General features: G+C 39.9%; 1 protein-coding gene across 3 annotated transcripts in view; it reads right to left on the bottom strand.

Annotated features, from left to right (window-relative positions):
* USP9X (ubiquitin specific peptidase 9 X-linked) overlaps positions 1 to 22853 on the bottom strand; it is a 96293-nt gene that overhangs the window by 54922 nt on the left and 18518 nt on the right. For all 3 annotated transcript variants that reach the window (XR_009276029.1, XM_058825761.1, XM_058825762.1), the window contains exons 2-11: positions 17381 to 17634; positions 13667 to 13812; positions 13284 to 13363; positions 9179 to 9291; positions 8626 to 8844; positions 7237 to 7352; positions 6728 to 6979; positions 6512 to 6650; positions 4890 to 5042; positions 1051 to 1155 (exon numbers count right to left, since the gene is read on the bottom strand). Coding sequence is in view for 2 of the 3 variants with exons in the window: in XM_058825761.1 (XP_058681744.1) it covers positions 1051 to 1155; positions 4890 to 5042; positions 6512 to 6650; positions 6728 to 6979; positions 7237 to 7352; positions 8626 to 8844; positions 9179 to 9291; positions 13284 to 13363; positions 13667 to 13812; positions 17381 to 17476 (1419 nt within the window). In the remaining variant the exon portion in view is untranslated. The remainder of the gene's footprint in view (positions 1 to 1050; positions 1156 to 4889; positions 5043 to 6511; positions 6651 to 6727; positions 6980 to 7236; positions 7353 to 8625; positions 8845 to 9178; positions 9292 to 13283; positions 13364 to 13666; positions 13813 to 17380; positions 17635 to 22853) is intronic.

Genomic DNA, 22853 nt, shown 5'->3' with positions numbered 1-22853 from the left:
CTTTAGTATCATTCATGCCTCTGAATCAGACTGAAACACATGGCCCCTGCATTCCATTAACCCCTGAAGAAGTTTTCAATATGCCATCACTTCATATCCATCTCGAGGTCAGACACAACAGTTTACACACAGCACTTCTGAGCACTGGGTTAAGTAGCTGAACATTAGACCCACATTCACCAAACTACAGGACCACACTAAACAAAGCACAGATTGCATGTAAGCCAATATATGACTATAATGCATTTATCTAAAAAGAGAAAATAGAGTCCACAAAGCTGGCTTGCATTTTCAAGCAGATCATGTCCAGAAAGTGAAACAGTAAAACAAGCCAGAGAGCACCACTACTGGAAGCTGCAAATAAAAGCCAGTGAATAACATAAACTTTCAGAAACAAGTTGTTTTGTCATTTCAAACAAATCACTGTGTGTTTATAAACATTCAACTTTATCTTCCTGAGACTGTTTCATTTTGTATGTAAGCTAAATAGAGAAAAGTTATTACATGATAAAGAGGAAGTTGGGGGAGCAGGGAACGGAAGTCCTTGATCTCCTCTACTTAAAAGATCAAAAGTAGCACTGCCCAGTAAACCTGACAAAACCTACTCTAATGCCAGGAGAAAAACATAATTTACTAAATCACCAACACTTCTTAATTTGGAACAAATGCAGAAAGGTATCTAAGACAAGTAACTTATTTTATTTGGAAAATTCTATATTCCTCAGATTGCTAAATGTAACTTTAATACTACAGGCTTCACAGACCTGCATTATCCTGAAGTGTTCAAACCAGAAAACAAAACTGTCTCCTAAACAAAAATAAGAGGCCTTTGTTTTAGACAGGAAGTAAACAGAAAATCTCACAAAGAGTGCTCATTAAAGAACAGCCTTTCTAGAATTAAATATTTCAAACTGTTTCTACACATTAAGATGTGTTTTAACACACAGAAACTGAGCAAATCTTAAAAGAGGAGAAAAACAGTGAAAAAGCCACAAATTTACACACACCCTCACAACCCATTTCCTGAATACAGTCAAAACACAAAATTACCTTAAAACAATCAAACAGGTGATCAAGCTGTTCAGGAGAGAAATCCCAAGCTAATTTTGCAAGGAGATCATGTACATTTTTTACAATGGCTTCATGTTTTCCTGCCTGTCAGGAAGAAAAGAAAAAGAATCCACCAAAAATACATATTAAGTCAAGCAGCAAAACATTCTACATAATTTTTATAAGGAAGACTATTAGAAGTGACCAGCAAAAAAGCTGATGCTGTGGGAGCATCACAGCAAACTGAATACTTCACTGGGAATTCACAATATTTAGATTTCCCTTTTAAGTGTAAGTATTTAAGTGTGCTTTGTATGTGTGCACACAAGTATTTATTTAGACCATAAATACTGCAACATCAAAATATTTATTTTTTTTGTTCCTGCTACAAAATCAAACTGGGACAGAGGACAGTAAAATCTAAAAGGGTATTTTAACTTGCAAACTGGTATTTTTATGTTGCTTTGTGTGGGTTTTTATGGTTTGGGGGTTTTTTTATAACAAATTACTCAAAATCCACTTCTGAATTTCACTGAGGTATTTTAAGGTGTAAATCAATTTTTAGTATTTCACCAGTTTCTCAGGCTGAAGTACCTCCTTTGTGTTAGTGGTTTCACAGACAACTAAAGCCTTTTATTACAAACAACTCGTTACCAGACAATGTTTTGAAGTCCAGCATCTTTTAAAGTTACAAATCCAGCAATGAAACAACTAAGGACAAGATGCTGAGTTTTACACTAGACACAGTTTTAACTAAGAGTGTGGTGTACATCACAATTTTGACATTTAAGGAGGAAGACAATGAGGGCAAAAAAAGCTAGTTCCATTTAACTCCAAGCATGAAGAAAATTTTCTGCCCAGGCTGGAAAACACATCCTGTACTTCACATCTGCAGTCAAAACCAACAAATATCGACTATGAGAACCAATAGCTGATATACTGTAGAAATTTTTGTTGTAAGTGAGAAATAAAAAACAAATACCTAGAATACACATTCTGATGTAATTAATCTTGTACACTATTTAAAATACATGTATAAGCACTTTTGAAATTCAATTCCTACTAAAAGCTTCCATCAGTAATTTAAAACCAAAACTAAAAACCAAACCCAGACTAATAGCTTTGTTACATGCTGTGCCTTAAATTCTTTATAAGGTGTCATAAATTTTTGTTTTAAAAAAAGTCATTTTAAGCAGCAATGTTTGTTTTCACATTATGGGTCAGATTACAAGAGGGGAAATTACTAAAACCATAATTCCACTTGACTTTGGAAAACATCATGTAATTTTTTTCCTCCTACCAGACCATTTCCTGGATAGGAAGAAAAACTGAATGCATGCAAGGCAGAAAGGGCATCTATAATACAGAAATATGGCCAACTCCTGGGGGAAGCAAGAATTAAGCAGGTAAAAACCCTGATTTGGGAGGTTTTTAACAGATCTGGGGAAGCTGTGAAGCACTGAAGGGTCTGGGGAAGCAAAACCAGGCAGTGGGAGGAGGTCAGGAACCTGGTGTGTGACCTGCCAGCTTGCTGCACAGGAACAGGGAAATGCCTGTGAAGTTCCAGTTAAACACTCCAGAACACAAGTCATGAGACCTCAGCCTCTGCCATTCTGTATTTTGTACAGCTGGATCTTCCCCTGCAACTTAATGCCTGCATTTAGAAACTTAAAACATTATTCCTTTAATCAAATGCACTCCTATATTGTGAGCACTGCCTTTGTAAGACATGAAAACACTTCAATAAAATTAGAACTTAGGTTGCCTTTGAAAGGCAAAAGCAGCATAATTGCATTACTTTTAGTAATACTAAAGTGTCTCAGGTGCAGGCTGAGCCTCCAAAGTCAGGCAGCAACACAAGTGCTTGAGCCTGAAAGCAAAACCCCCCCACTGCTGCACTGAGGCCAAGCTAAAATAGCTTGTTATATAAAGCTACACAGTAAATCAACTCCTCACTACTGAATTTCATGCCCCAGCTGCTCTCAGGAGCAGTCATTTAATAAGAACTTCTAAAAACTACTATACACAGGGAGTAGTGAAGTAGGTGAAAATCATTCTGTATTAGCAAATTTTAGTATTCCTAATTTTTTAGTCCATTATAATCCCATGGCTGAAGCCACAGTGAAACCATCCACCTGAATAAGAGTTACTTTCACACAAAAAAAGGACAGGGCAAAATTACAGCCAGAGCACTGCACAGCCACCTACTTCATAGCATAAGAAGCGAGCAGAGCAAGCTGGGAATTTAAGGGCATGGAACATTCCTTCTGAAATTACTCCTAGTTTTTTTTTTCAACTGCTAAGGTGGACTATCCCCATTTTTTAGGAGTTGCACAATGTATTCACATTTTTCTGGAAGGGTAGAAAGCTTGACTGACACTAGTTTATCCACATGTCCTACTGGATAGCACTAGGAGCAAGGTAATTGCTTGGAAGACTTTTCTTCCCAAATTTCAGACTTTTTCTCATCTTATTAAAAGTGAGGCTCTAAAACAGGTAAAAGAGGCCTACTAAAAGCAAACTAACCTCTCAAAGTTTTGTGGTTTTCGGGTTTTTTTTTCCCCTCACAGGTATTTTGTAGTGTGAAAAGATCTACAGACTGCAAGCTAAATACTAAGAGTATGATCCCAGACCTTAATTCAAGTAATCTGTGTATTGCTCTGCTACATGATGAAATTTTCTTAACAGGACTTTGGGATAATAAGAAAAGACTGTATTGAGCTTCAGCCTGTGCAGTTACTGCCATGCTGGAACTCAAGCCTAGGCATGATGAAATTACTTGCAACACCAGGGATCTCCCTTATATAAATATAACCTGAAATTAAGTCCATTTAAGCCAAACTGTTCTGGTCTCAGAACAGCATGAACACATGTAAACTGTGTTACCAAAATAACCAAACTTGTATTGGCCTTTGTCAGGGTATAACCCAGCTGGCAAAGGAGCACCACAGAGCTGCTCACTCAGCTCTCCACCCCACAGTTCCATGGGGGAAGAGAGTGACAAGGGGGAAAGTGGGAAAACTCAGAGTTCAGATAACATAGTTAGTACAGAAGCTGCTATGGAGAAATGTAACTCTGTCCCTGCCCAAACCAGCACAGCCCTCCCTCCCTGCCTTGGAAACCAGAGCTGGCCTTCCCACACTTGAAGGACTGGCCTGAAGACTTTTTTGTACAACCAGAGTTTCACTACCCTTCATTTATGTTTCAATCCTCTTTTTTTAAATTTTCTGTATACTTGATAATTCTCAATGATTTTGTCTCTCCAGCTGCCTAGTCTGTGTATTAGAATCATGCAGCCCACAGCTAGGGAAATCCATCTTCCCAGTCATGTACGTAAAAAAATCAATATTGCAAAATTGGTAACTTTTCAAAAATCATTATTGCAACACAAGGAAAAGAACTTGCAGCTAAATAACTTCTAGAACAGTCATCATTAATAAGCCTTACTAATCACACTCTGCCCAGGAAAATCTTACACAACTGCATGGAACTCAGAGATTAGCAACATATATTTCTCCATGCATTTTAAATACTAAGCTATTCTGTATCATGCCTCTGCTCAATGCTGAAGGTTTGTTAATACTTAAAAAAGATCATCTCTGCACCATGTTCTGAACTGTTCCCTCAGGCTTTATATATACCTGTGGCTGATCCCTTCCACTAGAGACAATTCAGATGACAATTTTAAACTCCAAGACCCCAAAAGCAAACACCATTTCACCTCAAATTTTCTGTGGCTTTGTCTAACACAGAGCAGAAGCAGCCCAGGTTCTCTTCCCCACACAACACACAAGGAGATGCCTCCCGTGCAGCAGCAGACAAGCAGCTGAATTATTTACCTGTGCAGCCCAAATGTTGTCAAGATCCTGCAAAGTGAGAGCTTTCTCTTTGATGACAAACCGGAGAATTTTCTCAAGTTTTTCTACATATTGAGGTTGATGAAGACTATCTCTTAATACAATTGATAAAATGTTGTTCTGCTGGATCCATTCCTGAATATAAAAAGAAAGTAGTGCCATCTCAAATTATTCAGGTGCCATCATTAATATTTAAACTACAAAACAAAAATCCAACCTGTTACAGATTAAAAAAGATGCAGCACAACAGAAAGGCTTTTATCTTTAATTTCCTCTCTCTCAAAAAAAATCACCATTTAAAATAATCCAATATATTACTGGATAATGTTTAAACAATTTCAGACATAAGAAGCCAATGTGAAGAAGAGTAAACTCTTCTATTCAAGCAACAAAATTTTTATTTTCCAATTCACAGTCACTAAGTATCAAAACCAAATTGTTTATGACATGTACTCTACTGGTACACCTACAGCAGATCCCATAAAAAGGACTTAAGCAAGGTCTGAAATATAAAAAGATTATTTAAGTACTGCCACTTTTAGGGTTTTTAAATGTTTCTAACTGAACCAGAGGCAAATATTCAAGTCATATTTAAGGAGATGCAATTTTCTCAGTGGTGTCACTGACACAGTCAGACCATTTTGTTCCAAGTGAAGCAAAGCAAGATGTGCTCTGAGCACTGACAGAGAAAACAAACACCCACAGCATCATCACCTCCAACACTGTCCTTGATCAGACTTACAATATTCAAGCTGGTCTCATGAAATAATGAAATCTAGGCAATTGCAGTTAAAAACACAGGTCTTGTATGAGATGCCAAACTGTAGAAAATGTGTAAAAAAGAGACCTATTTCCTCCTACTGCTTTAAAAAGTCAAAACTGCAGTTATTTTTTCTTGTCAGATGTCCTTTTGTAGATTACGAACCTCACAACAGGTGGCCAGTCATAAAGATGGGGCAGAACAGTGTAAAAATCACTTAACACAGCTAGATTTCACAAAAATTGAGAGAAAATAGTTCTTATTTTAGTTTTATAATTGCTCATTTTCATACCTCCCTATACATACATTCAAGCAACAGTATTCATAATACAAAAGTATTGATTAAAACAAAAATGTGGTATCTATAGAGCTTTCTGTACTGAAGCATCCAGCTTCTGAAATGTGAGAAACAGAGGACTTAGAACTCTGATGAGAAAAAGTTGAAGCACCAAACCCAGACTATATATTTAATTAAATGACCATTACATTTCTAGTTACTGCAACACTGCAGTTGCAAATGAACACATTTGTTTTATCTAGATTTCTCTGGGTTTTTAAAACTCTATATGAAAAACACACTATCCAATGATCCATTTTTGAGCCATGATTTTAGCAGCACTGAAAAGTAATTCTCAACAGCAGCTTTGACACAAATGCAGCTTTTTTTCACAGAAAGGCTACTCTAAAGTGCTTTATTACCAGGACATGATGCCTAATGTTTCTAACACTATATATGAAAATAAACAATGTGTGCTGGATTCACAATACAGAGCTACCTCTACAGTTAAAGTACAAAGGAGAAACCAAATTTATGCAATGAAGTTCACTGAAAAGGAGCACTTACTGCCATTCTTTCAGCTGTGAGCCACTCTTCCTCTTCAGGATTACCATGTCGATGAGTGTAGTATGACACACTGGATATTACTTTGTTAACTTCATTTAGTGCATTCATTTTACCATTGAAAGAGGAAATTTGTAACAACCTGTGAGAAAAATTTAATGTAAGAAGTGTGGAAAAAAATATCACCAGTGACATATTATATTAGGACTAGCATCTTACCTAAGAATCATTTTTAACCTAAATATTTCTAAATTTTTTACAGTTTCTTCTTGTCCTGGAACTCTTGAAGCTAAGTTCTTTAGAGATTTGATTATCATTGACAGAGCATCATTTTTGGCTTCATTCTTTGCTTCTTTTTTCAGTTCATCATCTGTTAAATTTTCTAAAAACTGTGGAACCATTTCTATAATTGGAAGGAAGTATTTCTTCACTGTATGTAATGTTAAAAATTCAAAACATTGTCCAAATGGCCTAAAAAACAAAGAAAAAAAGGGAAGTGTCATAATCAATTGTCATGCAACATTATGAAAATAAGGTGCAATTAATTAAAGAAACTCATATCTACTTAGAAGCACATGAAATGCTGAAGGCAGACACAACCAGCTGAATGAAGAGATGGAGTGAAAGGAAGTGCTTCAATAAAAGTCTTAAGCTTTCTGCTAACACAGTATCTTATACTGAGTCCAACTTTTGCAAATGCATAAATCATTATTTAGAAAAAAACTTACTTGATGAGAGCTGCAATGATCTGAACATTCAATGCTGATCCACTCATGAATCGATCATGCAAGACCTGAAATCCATTTAATGTGCCAAACTTGTTGATAAGATCTACTAGCCAACCCTGTAATAAAACAAATAGTTATTTTCTGGTATTCACAAAGTACCATCTAGAAATACTTTCAAGCACCTTTTAATGACAACATTTGTTTTAAAACAGTCTTTACACAGTTTACATATTCAGTTTTAAGGAAATGCTCAGAAACAGGCAACAGGATCTTTTCTGTTATCATGTCAAAGAGCAGATGCTGCAGATGAGCTACTCAAGAAATTTATTTAGGAATAAAGTTTACTATAATTTAGGTCCAGCTTTAGCTGTTAGATTATTACAGAAAGTCTGACAGTTCTGGTATTTTTCCTTTGTCCTGGATGTGATAATGTCACATATAAAAATGTTAAGAATGCAAAGTAGCGTTCCTCTAAACACAACTAGTAATGCAAGGGAAGTCAAAGGACACTGGAGTGTTTTATCCTTGGTTCTTACAAGTAAATAGTCAGCAGTTCCACTAAAGAAAAAAAAATTCAAACAACTAAAACAAAAAACCCACCATAAAAAAAAAAGTTGTGTGTGTGTGTATACATATATCTATATATCTATAGATCTATATACCTATATCTATCTATCTATCTATATATATATATATATGAATGAATGAAAAATAAATAAATAAATAAAATTCAGTTAACTCCTGAAGTCTTATCAATGCCATTTGGAGATCAATTCTGAAAATTTCAGACTCAAGAACCAGGACAGATTGCTAATCTCCACTTCCAGTTAAAAAAATAAAACAACAAAAACAAAACCCTGAGAAACCACAACTACAGAACACAAACAACCAAAAAACGCAAACCTTCAACATCCTCCCAAAACAAAACCAAACCAAAGCCACTGAAAAAACCACACTGACATTGGTATCTCATGTCCAATTAAAAAACATTTCTTCCACCACTGGAAACTGCAAGGAAGAGAAAATTCCCAATTTATCACATAATCTCCTCCTCAAAGTGTGTCACCTACAAAATTTCATGTTAAGGGAGAAGGTAAATGCATCAACTGGCAAATACAAGCAAGCCAGTTAACACAGCAGGAATGGCATTCCAGCAGAGTTGTGCCAACTTACCACAGAAGCAGGTGACACAGTTTGATGGTGGACCAAAGACAGGAGTAAGAAGGGGAAATGAACACTAAATCAGGAGTCATAAGCAACAGAACATCTTAGTGATAGAAGAATGAAGAAGGCTTTTGCCCCCACTCTAAGAACACTTCTCTACAGCTGCTGTGCCATTAGGTAACACTGCACAGAGTAAAACACAGGGCTCTGGAAAGGCCCTCACACCTTTGGTGATCGTGGGTCAGGAGGACGGGCATAAAGTTCATCTTCAGCGAGCTGGACCCCCGCAGGAACTGTTTCTGAGGGACGAGTACCATTGTAGAGGTGGAATTTGCAGTGAGGATTTAAGGCCATGGCAAGAAGTTCAAGAAGGGGAAACCAATCTTGGGACAGCTTGGCCACACAGAGTTCCACTAGTCTATGAGTGTTGTTAATAATACATCTCTGTTAATAAAAAAAAGAACAAGTAAGAATGTGGCAGGGGACTGTACAACGAATATGAACTATAAACTTGTAACATACATGGTTCTAGTTCTCCCCCAAATCATCTCTCATGTTTTATTTCCTTCCAAAACTCTGGAGGCAATAAAGTGAAACACTGACAGAAAGATGACTCCCCACTGCCTGTTCAGATCCACGCATACAAGAGTTTTCTCACAACTCACTACTGAGTTTCAAAGATTAGCTCCAGCTTTTACAGTCTCCCCCTAATCACAATGGCAGTTTCCTTCCTTTTTCAATTACCAGACTCATCAGAAACACAACTTGAAAAACTCACATGAATTTCAAACTTCCAGCCGCTCACTGCCTCATCTGTAAGGATTTTTGTGAAGGATATTGTTAACCCATCCCGAAAAAATCGCTGGCATGCTTCACTTTTGACATCAAGGCCTATTTAAAACAAGAAAGAACAACAAACTATTAGACATAGAATTTCATTAGTTGTTACATGAACATTTTACATGCTGAAAGCAGAGATTTGGTGTGATGGTGTTGATAAGTTCTTCTCAGTAGCTGATATAGGGCTGTGTTTGATTTGGGCTGGAAACAGTGTTGGTAACACAGGGATGTTTTCCTTACTGCTGACCAGGGCTCTCAGATCCAAGGTTTTCCTGCTCCTCACACCACCCTGCCAGGCAGTAAGCTGAGGGTGCACAAGGATTTGGGAGGGGACACAGTCGGGCCAGCTGAGCCTAAAGGAACACAGGGATGTCCCAGACCATATGGGGTCATGATCAGCCTGCAGAGCTGAGAAAGAAGGAAGGGGGAGATGTTTGAAGTGATGCTGTTTGTCTCCCCAAGTCACTGTCACATGTGATGGAGCTCTGCTGCCCTGGGGATGGCTGAACACCTGCCCAGCCATGGGAAGTGGTGCATGAATTCCTTGGTTTGCTTTGCTGGCACAGAAGGCTTTTGTTTTACCTCTTAAACTGTATTTATCCCTACCCATGAGTTTTTTAACTTTTCCCTTTCTGATTCTCTCCCCCATCCCAGCGAAGGGGCAGTGAGCAAGTGGCTGTGTGGTGCTTAGCTGCTGGCTGGGGTTAAATCACAACATTTGGACTTCAAAGGTTTGGTGTTTAAAGTTTCAGAATTGATTCTAAACAAGTCTTGGATGAAAACAAACTTACACAAGCTTAAATGGACTACTCGTTGAATTAATGTTCTAGCAAAACCACCTCAAAAATTACTCCTTTACATAATTTTTAAATTGTTTTTAAAATAATTTGATTTGGGTTGGTTTTTTCCCCCACGTTTACAACATATTTCAATAGATATACTAGCAAAAATAAGAGTAAGTACAATTCTTCTTTATGTTCTCTCTTATCTACTTGCTAACAGCAAAACCAGTGAGAGAAGAGAGGTAAAAATACCCATTTCAAGGAAATGCAGAAGATAGAGCTTCAGTAAGGAACTCAGTAGTGGTCCCACAGAAATGCAGATGAATCATCCTGAGAAAGATGGAGATGGTCTTTAAAGGGTGCTGGAAACAACTCCCATTGCTGGACTGGCCTAGCTTTTGGATGCACACGCACCCATGCATAAACAGATTTAAATTTTTTTGTCCCTAGGGCCTCCCTCTCTCATTCCATGCAATTAATCAAAAACACATATTTGGAGTCAAGTCTGAAGGTTCACATTGTGTAGTGAAATCTAATTTCAGTTTAAGTTAGTTATACGTTCCAGAAGTTGCCTTGCATCTTGCTTGCGTGTGACACATAAAGTTCTGGCAGCATGTTAAAAACTGAGTGTAAATGTCAGGAGCAATAAAATCCTTCTGAAGAAAGGGTGGAGAATATTCTTGCCTATAAAATCTAAAACCTTAAAAGAAACAATTTTTTTTTTTAAATTTATAGGATCCAGTTCGCCACGGCATTTACTTCTGGAGCAAATCTCACTACTGAAAATACTCCATAAGTATTCCAGACTTATTGTGAAGATAAACAGTCTAGCTATTAAATGCAATTTTTCAAATAGGTTTTCTTCTATTAGCAAGTAACTCCAGACTATCTGTTGATAGTTTCATGGCTCATTGTTTAACAAAGAATAATACATTGATGCCCACACATAAAAAGAGAATTTTCCATAAATGGGTGCATCTGCCAGGAATAATGCAAGTCACAGTCTAGCAGGATTCACACTACTCTGTCAAATTCACTCCTTTCCCTTGAAGGTGGTAATGCTGACATTTCATTCATATAAGCACTTTCAATTAGTTTAGTTATGTCCAATTGTAGTTCCTGAAAAGATTTAAAGATAATGCAAATACCACTCCTATTTTACAGCCAGGGTCACAAAGAAGTAGCTACCCTGAAGTCACTCTAGAATGCTGATGGCCATGGGCTGTGTTAGGAATAAAAGGTTTTTAAGAGCCCTAACCACAAGAAAATAGTGCCCGCAAAAACATGTAGAAGGGTCTTTCTAGTTTCTGTTGATTCACCATTTAAATAGGATACAGTCAGAAATACAGAGTTTATGTAATTCAAAAGCTGATTATTTCTCAGTATATCCTTTCAGTTCCTCCTTTTGGAAACAGATCTTGTCAGAATATGAAAAATTCCCACAGACAGGTAGCAAAGGGTTGAATTATAGATGTTACTGAGATAATGGAGTAGTTTAATCTATTAAGAAATAGACACAACCAAACCATTTCTATTGCTTCTCTATATATACCCCACTCTCAAACAGTGTCTGCCAAGCTCTGAGCTACCAAAACAGTGTCAGTTACACCCTATCATATTCCTTGGGAACTGGAAGTTATTTAAAAGGAACCACATTAACCATCATGTAACTTCAAGTAGCAAAAAACCCTCCAAAAATCCAGGATGAAGCTGTTAAGATAACACAGTAAACAACTAATATTAAGAGCTTTACTTGTTTTCTCCTTATCCAATAATCCTAGCATTTACACACAGCAATTCATCTAGAGGGCAAGAGGAAACATAATTAAGCAGCAACACAGAAGTACTTTTTAGAATTGCACACCAACAACTTAATTAAATCAAAGTGCAAAAGCATATGAATATGTTTCCACTGTTTTTCACAACTTCAACAGGAAAAATAAGCTTTTCTTTTGGGGAACTTTCAACTAAGCCTGATGCTTTGGGGAAGTATGTTGATGTCAGGAGTAGTTAGAAATCTTATTCTGCTCTTATTACTTCATTGCATTGACAGCTTTCAGGTTTTGGGTTGTTTTTCTTTTTAAAGATGACTTAACAGCTGGTAGAATATACTTCTCTCTCACAAATCACAAGCAGATAATTTCTTCTTACTGCACTGTTCCAACAACACAGACACAAAGGTGGCTGCACTTTCTCTTGAGAAGCTGGCATTCTTTTCCCTTCAGAACAGATGTGATCCCTTGAACATCCTACACTTGCTTGAGGATTCCTGCCAGACCCAGCTACACACAAAGCCACCAATTCCAAGCACAACTAGAGCTGATAAATCAGTGTAGGCAACAATATGTCATTATCCTTGCTGGATCACAAGGATGCACCCTAACTTCTGTTTCTCCACAGAGTGCTCCAAAGCAAAAGAGACTAAGCAATCAAGACAATCCAGAATATCATGACCACAAGCAGCTTTAGTCTTAAAGCTGCCTAAAAATAACATTTATTAACATGGAAATGAAGTTGTCCTGGGCCAGCACCTATGCAGAAGAAAGAGCAGGCACTTTGTGTAATGCGGTATTCAAAACACAAAGAGCTGGTAAGCACAGATATCCTAAAAAATTATTTTGCTGTGACTCTTGCTATTACTCAAACACAAGCAATCTCCCAGGAGAACAGAACTTTGCAGAACACATGGCAAAGCTGTCAATCTGACCAGTACAATTTAACAGGCACATACACTGTCCTGATATGGAACCCTCTCACTCCCAAGTCAGACACCAGCAAACACTGGTAGGACAATTAGTCTAAGATATGCTGTTTAAAATTCTAACTTTTCTCTGATATTCTTAGAAGCATAAGAGTGCCAAAACTGAACAAAAATTTCTGGCAAGATATTTGAAAGGTAGACTAGAAACTTATTAAAAAATAAAAACAACTAGAATTCTTTGCATTTTAGCATCTGTTATAAAGACCAAACCCACTAGGTCTGATATCAAAGTGAATACAGAAAACAGGTGTGACAGGGAATGACAGGATTTTTATGTCTCTGAGCTTATTGAACTTCCCAACTCATGCTTAGGCACCTATTCCTAACTACATTCATGGCTTTTTTAAAGTTCTCATAAGATTTTGCATAGCACTCTGATACAATCTTCAAGACCAGGGTTGTAACAGAAATTATTAACAATTTTTAAGCCTTCACCAGGGAGTCAAAAGACAAAAAAGAACTTTGCACACCAGTCCAATAATCAAAGGTCTTGCAGTTACCTTTTTTACTTAGGTCAATAGCAGCTTCTAGAAGAACTTCTAATTCCCCCTTCGGCAATACAGGAACAACCCATCGAGGCCTATATTCAAAAACAAACAAACCCAATTTCAATTCTGCTTCTGAAAAATCAAGAATTCTTGCCCCATTGTAATGCTTTTAAATATAGGCTCAGTACACAGATTTTTAAATGCCCTGACAAGTATTACACTAACCAACGCAAAGGAAACCACATTCTGCTTCAAGCTTCTTTCTCTTTACAACTTTAACCCAACAAAAAAAGCATTTCATGAAGTCCAGTGAAACAAAGATATAAAAATTCTGATTCCTCTATCAAGATGTTTGCACAAATTATCAACACCTTTTTAAAAAAGTGTGAAAATACCTGTTGATCATGTCATCCAACTTTGCCAGGTCTGTGTGTGGAAATGCAGGCTCCTCATCTTCAAGCTGGGGTGGAGCATCAGCTTGGCCCTGCTCATCAGGCGGGGTAGCTGGGGAGTTCTCATTTGAAGAATCAGGTGAAGAAGTCTAAAATGAAGATGGAAAATACTTCAAGTACTACCTGCACTTGTGTTCCACTTGTTTTGGCAATTTTCTGTCATAATGTATTCCAAAGAATCAGCTCAAGTACGTATCAATATAAAATAGTTTTATTTCAGATTTATTAATAAAAATAGAGCATAAAATGTGCTATATTTTTCTATCATGGCAGTTTAAAAATCAAGCTACTTTCCCAGCGAGGAAAGTGCGGTTTTTTTGGTAACAGCTTCTACTTTCAGCAGATCATTTTTCCAGAAGGTGAAATAAATACACTGAAGCTCCAGTTTTTATAAATCTTGTCCAGAAAAGTTGATCACTTTAAGTAGAGAGACTGTCTTCAACAAAAGCACAGAAGAAAACAACAATGAAAAACACTTTCTTAAAGAGTTTGCTAAACATGAGTGACTCACTACAATAACCATCTACTAATCAACCTTGAACAACAAAGTTAAATCCTCTCTGATGGGCCATGCAAAATACAACACGTTATGCAGATGTCTCTTATTATTCATACACAGAAATAGTAAGAACTGACAATAAGAGCAAGACTTAGGAAGACAAAACCTCAAGAACATTTTTCACCTGCTGTGCCACATCTGTTTGGCAGGAAGTGTTATTTTCTTCACAGCAGCCTGTAGGGTGCTAGGTTTTGGATTTGGGACCAAAACAGCACTGGGAACACATCAGTGTTTTGTCTGTTGGTGAACTGTGCTATCACAGATTCAAGGCCTGTTTTTCTCTTTGATAGCTCCTGTCAGAACTCAGACACAGGCAGGAGATACCATGAGGTGGAAGCAGGAAATGCCACCTGGGATGTTGTCAGAGTATGAATACAAGCAATGAAGCAAGCCAAGGCCCACTTGGAATTAAACCTGGCTAAGGATGTCAAAGGTACCAACAAGGGCTTCTTCAAATACAGCACAACCAAAATAAATACATGGGAAGATGTGGTCCTGTGGCTGCCTCAGCCTGGAGACTGGGGAGATGGTCTAGAGGAAAGAAGTTTCCTTTGGCTGAGAAGACTGGATGGAGACCATGTAATTAAACTTCAAATCCACAGGTCCATGGGCCCTGATGGGATGCACCCACAAGTGCTGAGAACTGCTGGAATCATAGGGAGGCAGGAGAGGTGCCTGAGGGCTGGAAGAAAGCAAATGTCACCCCAGTCTTCAATAAGGGCAAGATGGAGGACCTAGGGAACTACTGGCCAGTCAGCCTCACTTCAACGCCTGGAGAGGTGACTCTGGAGTCCACCTCTACCCACATGGAAGTCAAGAAGGAAATCAGGAGAGGTCAGCATGGATTCACCAGAGGTAAATCATGTCTGAGCAGCCTGATTGCTTTCTATGATGAAACAACCTGGATGGATGAGGGGAGAGCAGGGGATGTTGTTCTGCCTCAACTTCAGCAAGGCTCTGGCGCTGTCTCTCACAGCCTCTGCATCCACAAACTCAAGAAGCGAGGACAGGGTGAGTGGACACTGAGGTGGACTGAGAAGTGCCTGGATGGCAGATCTCAGAGGTTGCTACTTGGTGGCACAGGGTCCAGTTGGAGGCCTGGCACCACTGGTGGCCCCCAGGGTTCAATACTTGGCCCAGGACTGTTTTGCTTATTCATCAATGGCCTGGCTGAGGGCAGATGGCTCCTCAGTGAGTTCTCTGGTGACACAAGGCTGGCAGGAGGAGCCAGTACCCCAGAGAGCCCTGCAGCCCTTGGGAAGGACCTCAACAGCATGGAGAGATGGGCAGAGAACCTCCTGGAACCCAGCAAGGGCAAATGCAGGGTCCTGCCCTGGGGAAGAACAACCCCAGGCACCAGGACAGGCTGGGACTGACCTGCTGGGAAGCTGCTCTGGGGAGAAGGACCTGGGGCTCCTGGTGGACAATGAGCTGCCCCTGAGCCAGCACCTTGTCCCTGTGGCCAAGAGGGTCAATGGGATCCTGGGGTGCATTAGGAAGAGAACTGCCAGCAGGTCAGGGAGGTGATGCTGCCCCTCTGCTCAGCCCTGTGAGGATCACCTGGAGTGCTGTGTCCAATTTGGGGCTCATCAGGACAGGAGAGAGGTGGAGCTCCTGGAGCAGGTCCAGCAGAGAATGGCAAAAATGATGAAGGAATTGGAGCATCTCACTGAGGAAAGGCTGAGGGAGCTGGGCCTATTTAACCTGGAGATGGCTTAGAGAGGATCTCATCAATATCTGCAGAAAGGTGTCAGAGGATGGGCCAGACTCTGCCCAGTGATGCCCAGCAACAGGACAAGAGGTAACAGGCAAAAACTGAAACACAGAAGTTCCCCCTGAACATAAGGAAGAACTTAACAGGGAGGCTGACTAAGCACTGGAATGGATTGCCCTGACAGGCTGTGGGGTCTCCTTCTCTGGAGATATACTGTCTGGTCACAATCCCCAGTAGGGTGGTCTAGGGAACCCTGCTTGAGCAGGCAACCTGGATTAGATGACCACCAGTTGTCCCTTCGAACCTTACCCATCCCGTGATTCTCACTTTGCCCCCCACAGTCAGCAGGGCAAGAGGCTGGGAGGGGACACAGCCGGGAGAGCTGACCTGAAATGACCCAAAAGACACTCCATGCCACAGAGCATCACACTTGGCAATAAAACAAAGGGGTTTTTTTCCCAAGGCAGCTGTTGCTTGGGGACTGGTTGGGCATCATCAGCTGGTAGTGAGTGATGGCACTTGCATCACTTGTTTCCCCCTACCCCTTTCATTTATTAAACTGCATTTATCTCAGCCCAAAGAGTTTCTCACTTTTTCCTTCCAATTCCCCATCCCACTGAGGCAGAGGGAGTCAGACAGTGGAGACTTCCTTGGCAGTTCAGGGCCAGGCCTCCCCACGTATCAAAGTACAATTCACTGTCAGGAAGGAGCAACCACTAAACCTTATGGTATTAAAAAAATGCCATCTTCACACTGAATTAAATAACAAAGCATAGTTCTTCTCCTAAATGGTTTTGGCTTGACATGATACTGCATCTTCTCTGGTATTTTTTTGCCTAACAAAAAAGAATCATTACACTGTGATGTAATATATGAAAGCTTCTGCTTTTCTTTTGAAAGCAAGGAACATGAGAAGCTGTTCAGGAAGTGCAGTACAATGAACAGAGGCCCGGATGCAGCTGCTCTGGAAGGGCTGATACCTGAGTAAGCTGCTTTAGCCAGAAAGTGCTTTTGCAAAACTGAGCAGAAACTGAACTCACAGATGTAGTGTGGTTTTACCAATCTGTGGCAGGTTCTGCAATGTGGTTCTGAGGAAGCTTCTGGTATTAATCCAAGAAGCCTTTTGATCCAAAACAGGTATTCTTGAAAGAACCATGCCATTGCCTGAAAAGGCAGCGTTTTTACAATGCCAAGATCTTTAACCATATTTACTTTGCCAATACCACTGCCTTCACCCCTCAAAATATTGTTGTACTTCCAGACACGCACACAGAAATGTCTAACTTGAGATCTCGAGAAATGTACAGATTCAAATAATTCAGGAACACTATTTCTAAAGAACAAAGTCCTTTATTTTGAGATGAATTGATTGTTAATACCATACCTGATTCTGCTGGAGGGGAGGCTGGGACTGTCCATCAGGAGCCTGGCCCTGGCTGTCATTCCCTCCTACCGGAGAGCCACGAGTCGTGGCTGTCATACTCGACACAGGGCAGATCTTTGCAATTTTGTCTGCTTATGTAGTTGATGTGAGAGAAGAAATTATAGTCCACTTAGTAAAGTTGAAGTACCAGCATATGCTTGCCTTAAAAATCTCCAACTCAAGAACATGCCATCTTGCAGAGACCATTGCATAATCTGGAGAGGAAAAAAAAAGACAACATGCTGTATTAACATATACAGGAAACTCAATCCACACCTGGAAAAGAACATTACAGAAACAAATACATTGCTATAGAGAATCTTTTATTTTAGACATATTATTTCTTCTTATTGAATAGAACTGACAAAGTCACATTTGAAATATTTAACATTATTTTCATGTTCTAAGTAAAAATTACACTTACAATCACCTTTATAGCATTGAGGCACTGACACACCTTCCAAATGTGTGTCTGTTTACTCTGTGTTCAGAGTAAATGTGTGCAGCTCTTTGCTCTGACTCTTTTGTGCCTGAATTCCTAGAGTAGATTCTCATCTGAATTCACGGTGCTGCTCAAGGTCTATGTAGAAATGACTTGGTTAAGAGCCTAAAAAGCCAAATTTGTAATCTTTGCAATACTCTCCTCCTGACAGTGTCTAACTGCAGATGTCAGAGGGAGTTGAGAGACTGATTCTACATCAGCTGAGACTAATAGAGACCCTGCAGCTGAATTCCTCTTAGCACATCAGTATTCACCCAGGGAATTGGACTTGCATTCCCTTTACCCAGCATGTGCCTATGAAAGCCTGGGTCCACTGGCCTTTCAGCCCCACTATGAAGCCCATCACATCCCCACCACGTGGTTTAGCAGATTATATGAAGAAAATTGTGACATCAGATTTGTTGAAGTTACAATGCTATACCAACAGTTCCATATTCACTGTGTTTCAACTTCACTGTGTTATACAGAGACAAAAAGAGCTGCATCAAGTTATAACAGCAATTCCACTCGATAGCACCAGGCATTGTATAACCACGGAAGCTGAAATGTAATTTCCCAGAGCAACTCAGACTTCGAAGCACCACATAAAACAAAAACAGTTCCCAGGAAGTTAAAGAGCCAAGTAAGGTGATACAAAGAGTTGTATGAGTTTCCAGGAAGATGCATTTGGCAGTGCTGTGCTCCTGATCCAATCACCAAAACCTCAAGTTAACAACTGGAGTGAAATTTCTGTTGTAACACTATGCATATTCCTAAGTGTTTTATTATGATGTCTCATCTCAAGTTAAGTTTCAATGCTGTTATCTTTCTCCAAGACACTTTAAAATCTTTTCTTATATTGTGTGAATTTGCAAGGCATGACATATACAATAAAAATTGACTGAATACACTCTAACTCCTCTGCCTAGTCTCTAGTACTAACAGCGCCAACAAACTTAGACATCTCTAATAATGCCATTAGAATAATGTTCACTTTTCAGTAAAATTGTACTGTTTCAAAACACTCAACTGTTATCCATCTCTAGCTTTCATAATTCATATTCATAAGGCTTAGTAAGCCTACTAAGTCCAGAACAAATGCATTACCAACTCAAAGCTTTCTTTAGGAAGAAACTGATTTTTGAAATGCAATTTTTGAAATGAATGTATTCGGTATTTAATTTGTGCTTTTTTAAAAATGCCCTCCTGAGTATTTAATTGTTTTTCACTGATGTTTATAAAGATCACTAAGTAGAAAGTACCAGCAAGAGTAAGTTTTCTGCCACACAGATATACACAAACACACACACTGCAGTCTACTGCAGTTCAATGCAGTCAGTTCTGCACTACCTGATGGAGGTTTGGAGCTACTCACACAAACCAGTGAAATCAAACTGCTGCCAGCTCCCACTGCACTGTTCCGCAGCCCTAAGCCAACCCCACCACAATAAACCTCCTTTAATCACCACCACTCTTCCTTAACAGGGCTGGGTCACAGAACAGCCACATAAAACACTTGTGCTGGCACAAGGAGCGAGGCAGCAAAGCAGGAAAATGGTAAAACAGCTCATTTCAGCAGCAGTCCTGCTCCAGGCTGCCTTAAACTGCAGCCAGAGGTGTCCACCAGCAGCTGTGGTTCCAAAATAGCTGATGCCAAGGGCAAGCTGCTTGATTTCAGCTCTTCCCTATCCTAATGCTTTGGGCTGAATTCTCATGAAGTGAGCTGGTTCAGACTCCTAAAGGAAATAACACCAAAAGCCCACCAAATGTACAAAGACTGATTATTTTTCAGTTTCTTTAATTATGTGAAGTAGTGCACTGCAAGGCCAGAGAGTACTCACCTTAATGCCAGCCAGGGAACCAGGACAAACTGCAGCTCTCCTGCCAGACTGACTGACATCAGTGTGAACTTACCCTCAGATTTGCCTCTGTGCTCAGCTGAAGGATGTGGGCAAAGCATTCTCGTAAACTCCATTCTGCTCAAGGCAAGCAGTGCAACTTAAAAAGATTCAAGAATGCTACCACTGAAATAACCAATTTACTCGAAATCTTACAAATTCATAGAATGAAATAAAATCTAAGAAATGCCAGTAGATGCCAGTAAATACAAAATATTTACATGAAGGACTCATCTATTTTTTTCTTCCCCTTATTTAGGGATTGTTTGCTTTGGAGTCTAATGATGATTCTCCATTGACATTACTTAAATTACATTCTCAGGAAAGTGTATTTCAGGGCTTACACAGAGTTTCACTTGTCTTAGTCATGTGCATTAGACAAGGCCAGCTTTCTAAGTGAGTCCATCACTTCTCCCTCCAAGTTTATGAGATGTCCTCAAGACACACAATAGTAACTTCAAGTTATGCTGCAGCTAACTAAAAACATTCCATTTCAAATAAATCATCTGAGTGGTTCTTGTAGTCAGAGGAATGCTCTCAATTGCAGAGAGATCCTTGTTCAGGTATTTTCCTTTTAATTACAGAATATACAAACATACTTTCGTAAATGCAGTTAAAATCCAATTCATGTAATTTAAACAGTATTAGAAGGCAGTGGTTGACCAGTCCTGTTTTCAGCCACTCATTCACCATTTCTGTTTCAGAGAAAACATCAAACTGCAGGCCCACAGAGAACACACCACTGCTTTAACCTCTCTAGAACTAATAAAGCATGAAACTTTGAATTCCCATCACTTCTTTAATTCAGACTATTCAATTCAATTTTTTAGTTACAACGCATCAGGGTCAGCTCAAGTTTGGCTCAGCTCAAGAATTGCCTTTATACCTATCTATAATGAATTTGATAATTTATAAACAAATGTAAACTGATGCAGTGACATATATGTATATGTAAGTGTACAGATAGCCCAATAGAACAATTCAGCTGAATTCAACAATCCAGCTGAACTCTAATGAGTACCCTGTTAGTTTTTACATACATCTCATTTCTACTATTTCTGATTTTGGATTCAGCACACTATCCTAGAATCAACAGAACACACTGAATTGAAGGGCCCCACAAGGATCAGCCAGTCCAACTCCTGGCCCTGCACAGAACCATCCCCAGTCACACCATGTGCCCAAGAACATTCACCAAACGTTTCTGGAGCTCTGCCAGGCTGGTGCTGTGAGCACTGCCCTGGGGAGCCTGTTCAGTGCCCAGCCATCCTCTGGGGAAGAACCTTTTCCTGATATCCACCTAAACCTGCCCTGACACAGCTCCAGGCCATTCCCTCGGGTCCTGTCACTGTCCCCACAGAGCAGAGATCAGTGCCTGCCCCTCCTGTTCCCCTCACAAGAAGCTGTGACTGCACTGAGGTCTCCCCTCAGTCTCCTCCAGGCTGAACAGACCAAGGGACCTCAGCCCCTCCTCACTCAGCTTCCCCTCACCATCCTCATGGCCCTCCTTTGGATATTCTCCAAGAACTTCATGTCTTTCTCACATCACTGAGCACCAGCTTAGGGCAAGGCCACCACAGAGCAGGACAATCCCCTCCCTCACCCAGCTGGTGATGCTGTCCCTGATGTCCCTCAGGACACAGATGTCCCTCCTGGCTGCCAGGGCACTGCTGACCCACCTTCCTCTCTCCATTGACCAGGGCTCCCAGGTCCCTTTCTGCAGCACTGCCTTCCAGTACCTCACTGCCCAGTCTGCCCATACACCCAGGGTTGCCCTACACCACAGGTACAAGTCACATTAAAAAAAATTACCTTTACCCAAAGCTCTGAATGGATGTTTTAACACAGGGTCAAGATAGAGACAGAACCCTGCTAAGTGACAAACTCACTCCTCTACCGCTAATCAAGCAGTTTATGAGGCTATGAAGACCGAGTCAAATCAATCCCACTGACTCTTGCTTTTGATGTCAACTGAGAAAATTCCTATTTGACATGTTTTTCCCATCTCCTTTTGTCACCCTGATCGACCACCAAAGCACAAGTGAAAGCCAGTTATTGCTCCACCTGACTCCCTGGAATTTCAGCAGCCCCAGAAAAAGGCAACTATAGATTTTCTGATTCCCTATAGTCCCCATTCTCAAGGCACCACCCAGGAGCCCCACGAGAGGAGCCCACAGAGAGGACACCAGGCACAGCACTGCTCTCCAGGAGGGGCCTCTACTTCCAGGCTCAACCACCCAGTACAGCTGCACACCTGAACCTCAGCTTCCACAGGCTGCAGTCTCATGCCTACATGGCAGAATAGGTTCATTTTGTTCTGGGGAGAAATCAAGCTTTTCAAAAGCCAGGGGAAAAAAAAATCAGATGTGGGTTCCTGGATAAGTGCTAGGTAAGAAGCAAACATGTACACAATACTCTGTTATAGCATGACACAAAGGATGGCATCTCAGCATGCAATGATAAAGGAACAAATATATTTTTCTAATACAGCTGACTTCTAGAATGGCCTTCATTTGAGTTTCTCAAAGTCTCCTCATCAAAAGTAACTGAAATACCCCACTACATCCATCCCTTTTCCCTGAATTAAAATACAGAGTCTCAGAAAAAAGCAAATGCAAGGTACCAGATGACAGAGGCAGACCTCAAAATACATTTTACTATCCATGAGCATTACCTAAGCCCTATCTAGGGGAACAGAACTATTTTTCCTTTAACTAAAGTATTCTGGTTATACACAAGTGAGGACATATGTCACAAAATCTACTTTGCCATGCGGTAACAATGAATGCCAGAGTAAGACTTGCTTAACATGCAACAACAGAGCTTTCTAACAACCATACAGCAATTTATTTACAGAATGATGTTCCCATGAAATGGGAGCTCACAGATGTGCTTCATTACAAGTGTGATGTGTACTGCAAAAAGGCTTAACAGCAGCAATACAAATTTGGGGTTGAAAGGTATCACGGATTTGTTTCATACAGGATTCTAGGAACTGCCTTCTTAAATCCTTAATAAGTACTGACTCATCACAAGGATTATGATGTGATTCTAG

The sequence above is a fragment of the Ammospiza caudacuta genome, chromosome 2 (assembly GCF_027887145.1).
Source record: "Ammospiza caudacuta isolate bAmmCau1 chromosome 2, bAmmCau1.pri, whole genome shotgun sequence".
Classification (NCBI taxonomy): Eukaryota; Metazoa; Chordata; class Aves; order Passeriformes; family Passerellidae; genus Ammospiza; species Ammospiza caudacuta.
Note: the sequence above shows the minus strand (reverse complement) of the source record. Positions and strands in the feature narration are given on the sequence as shown.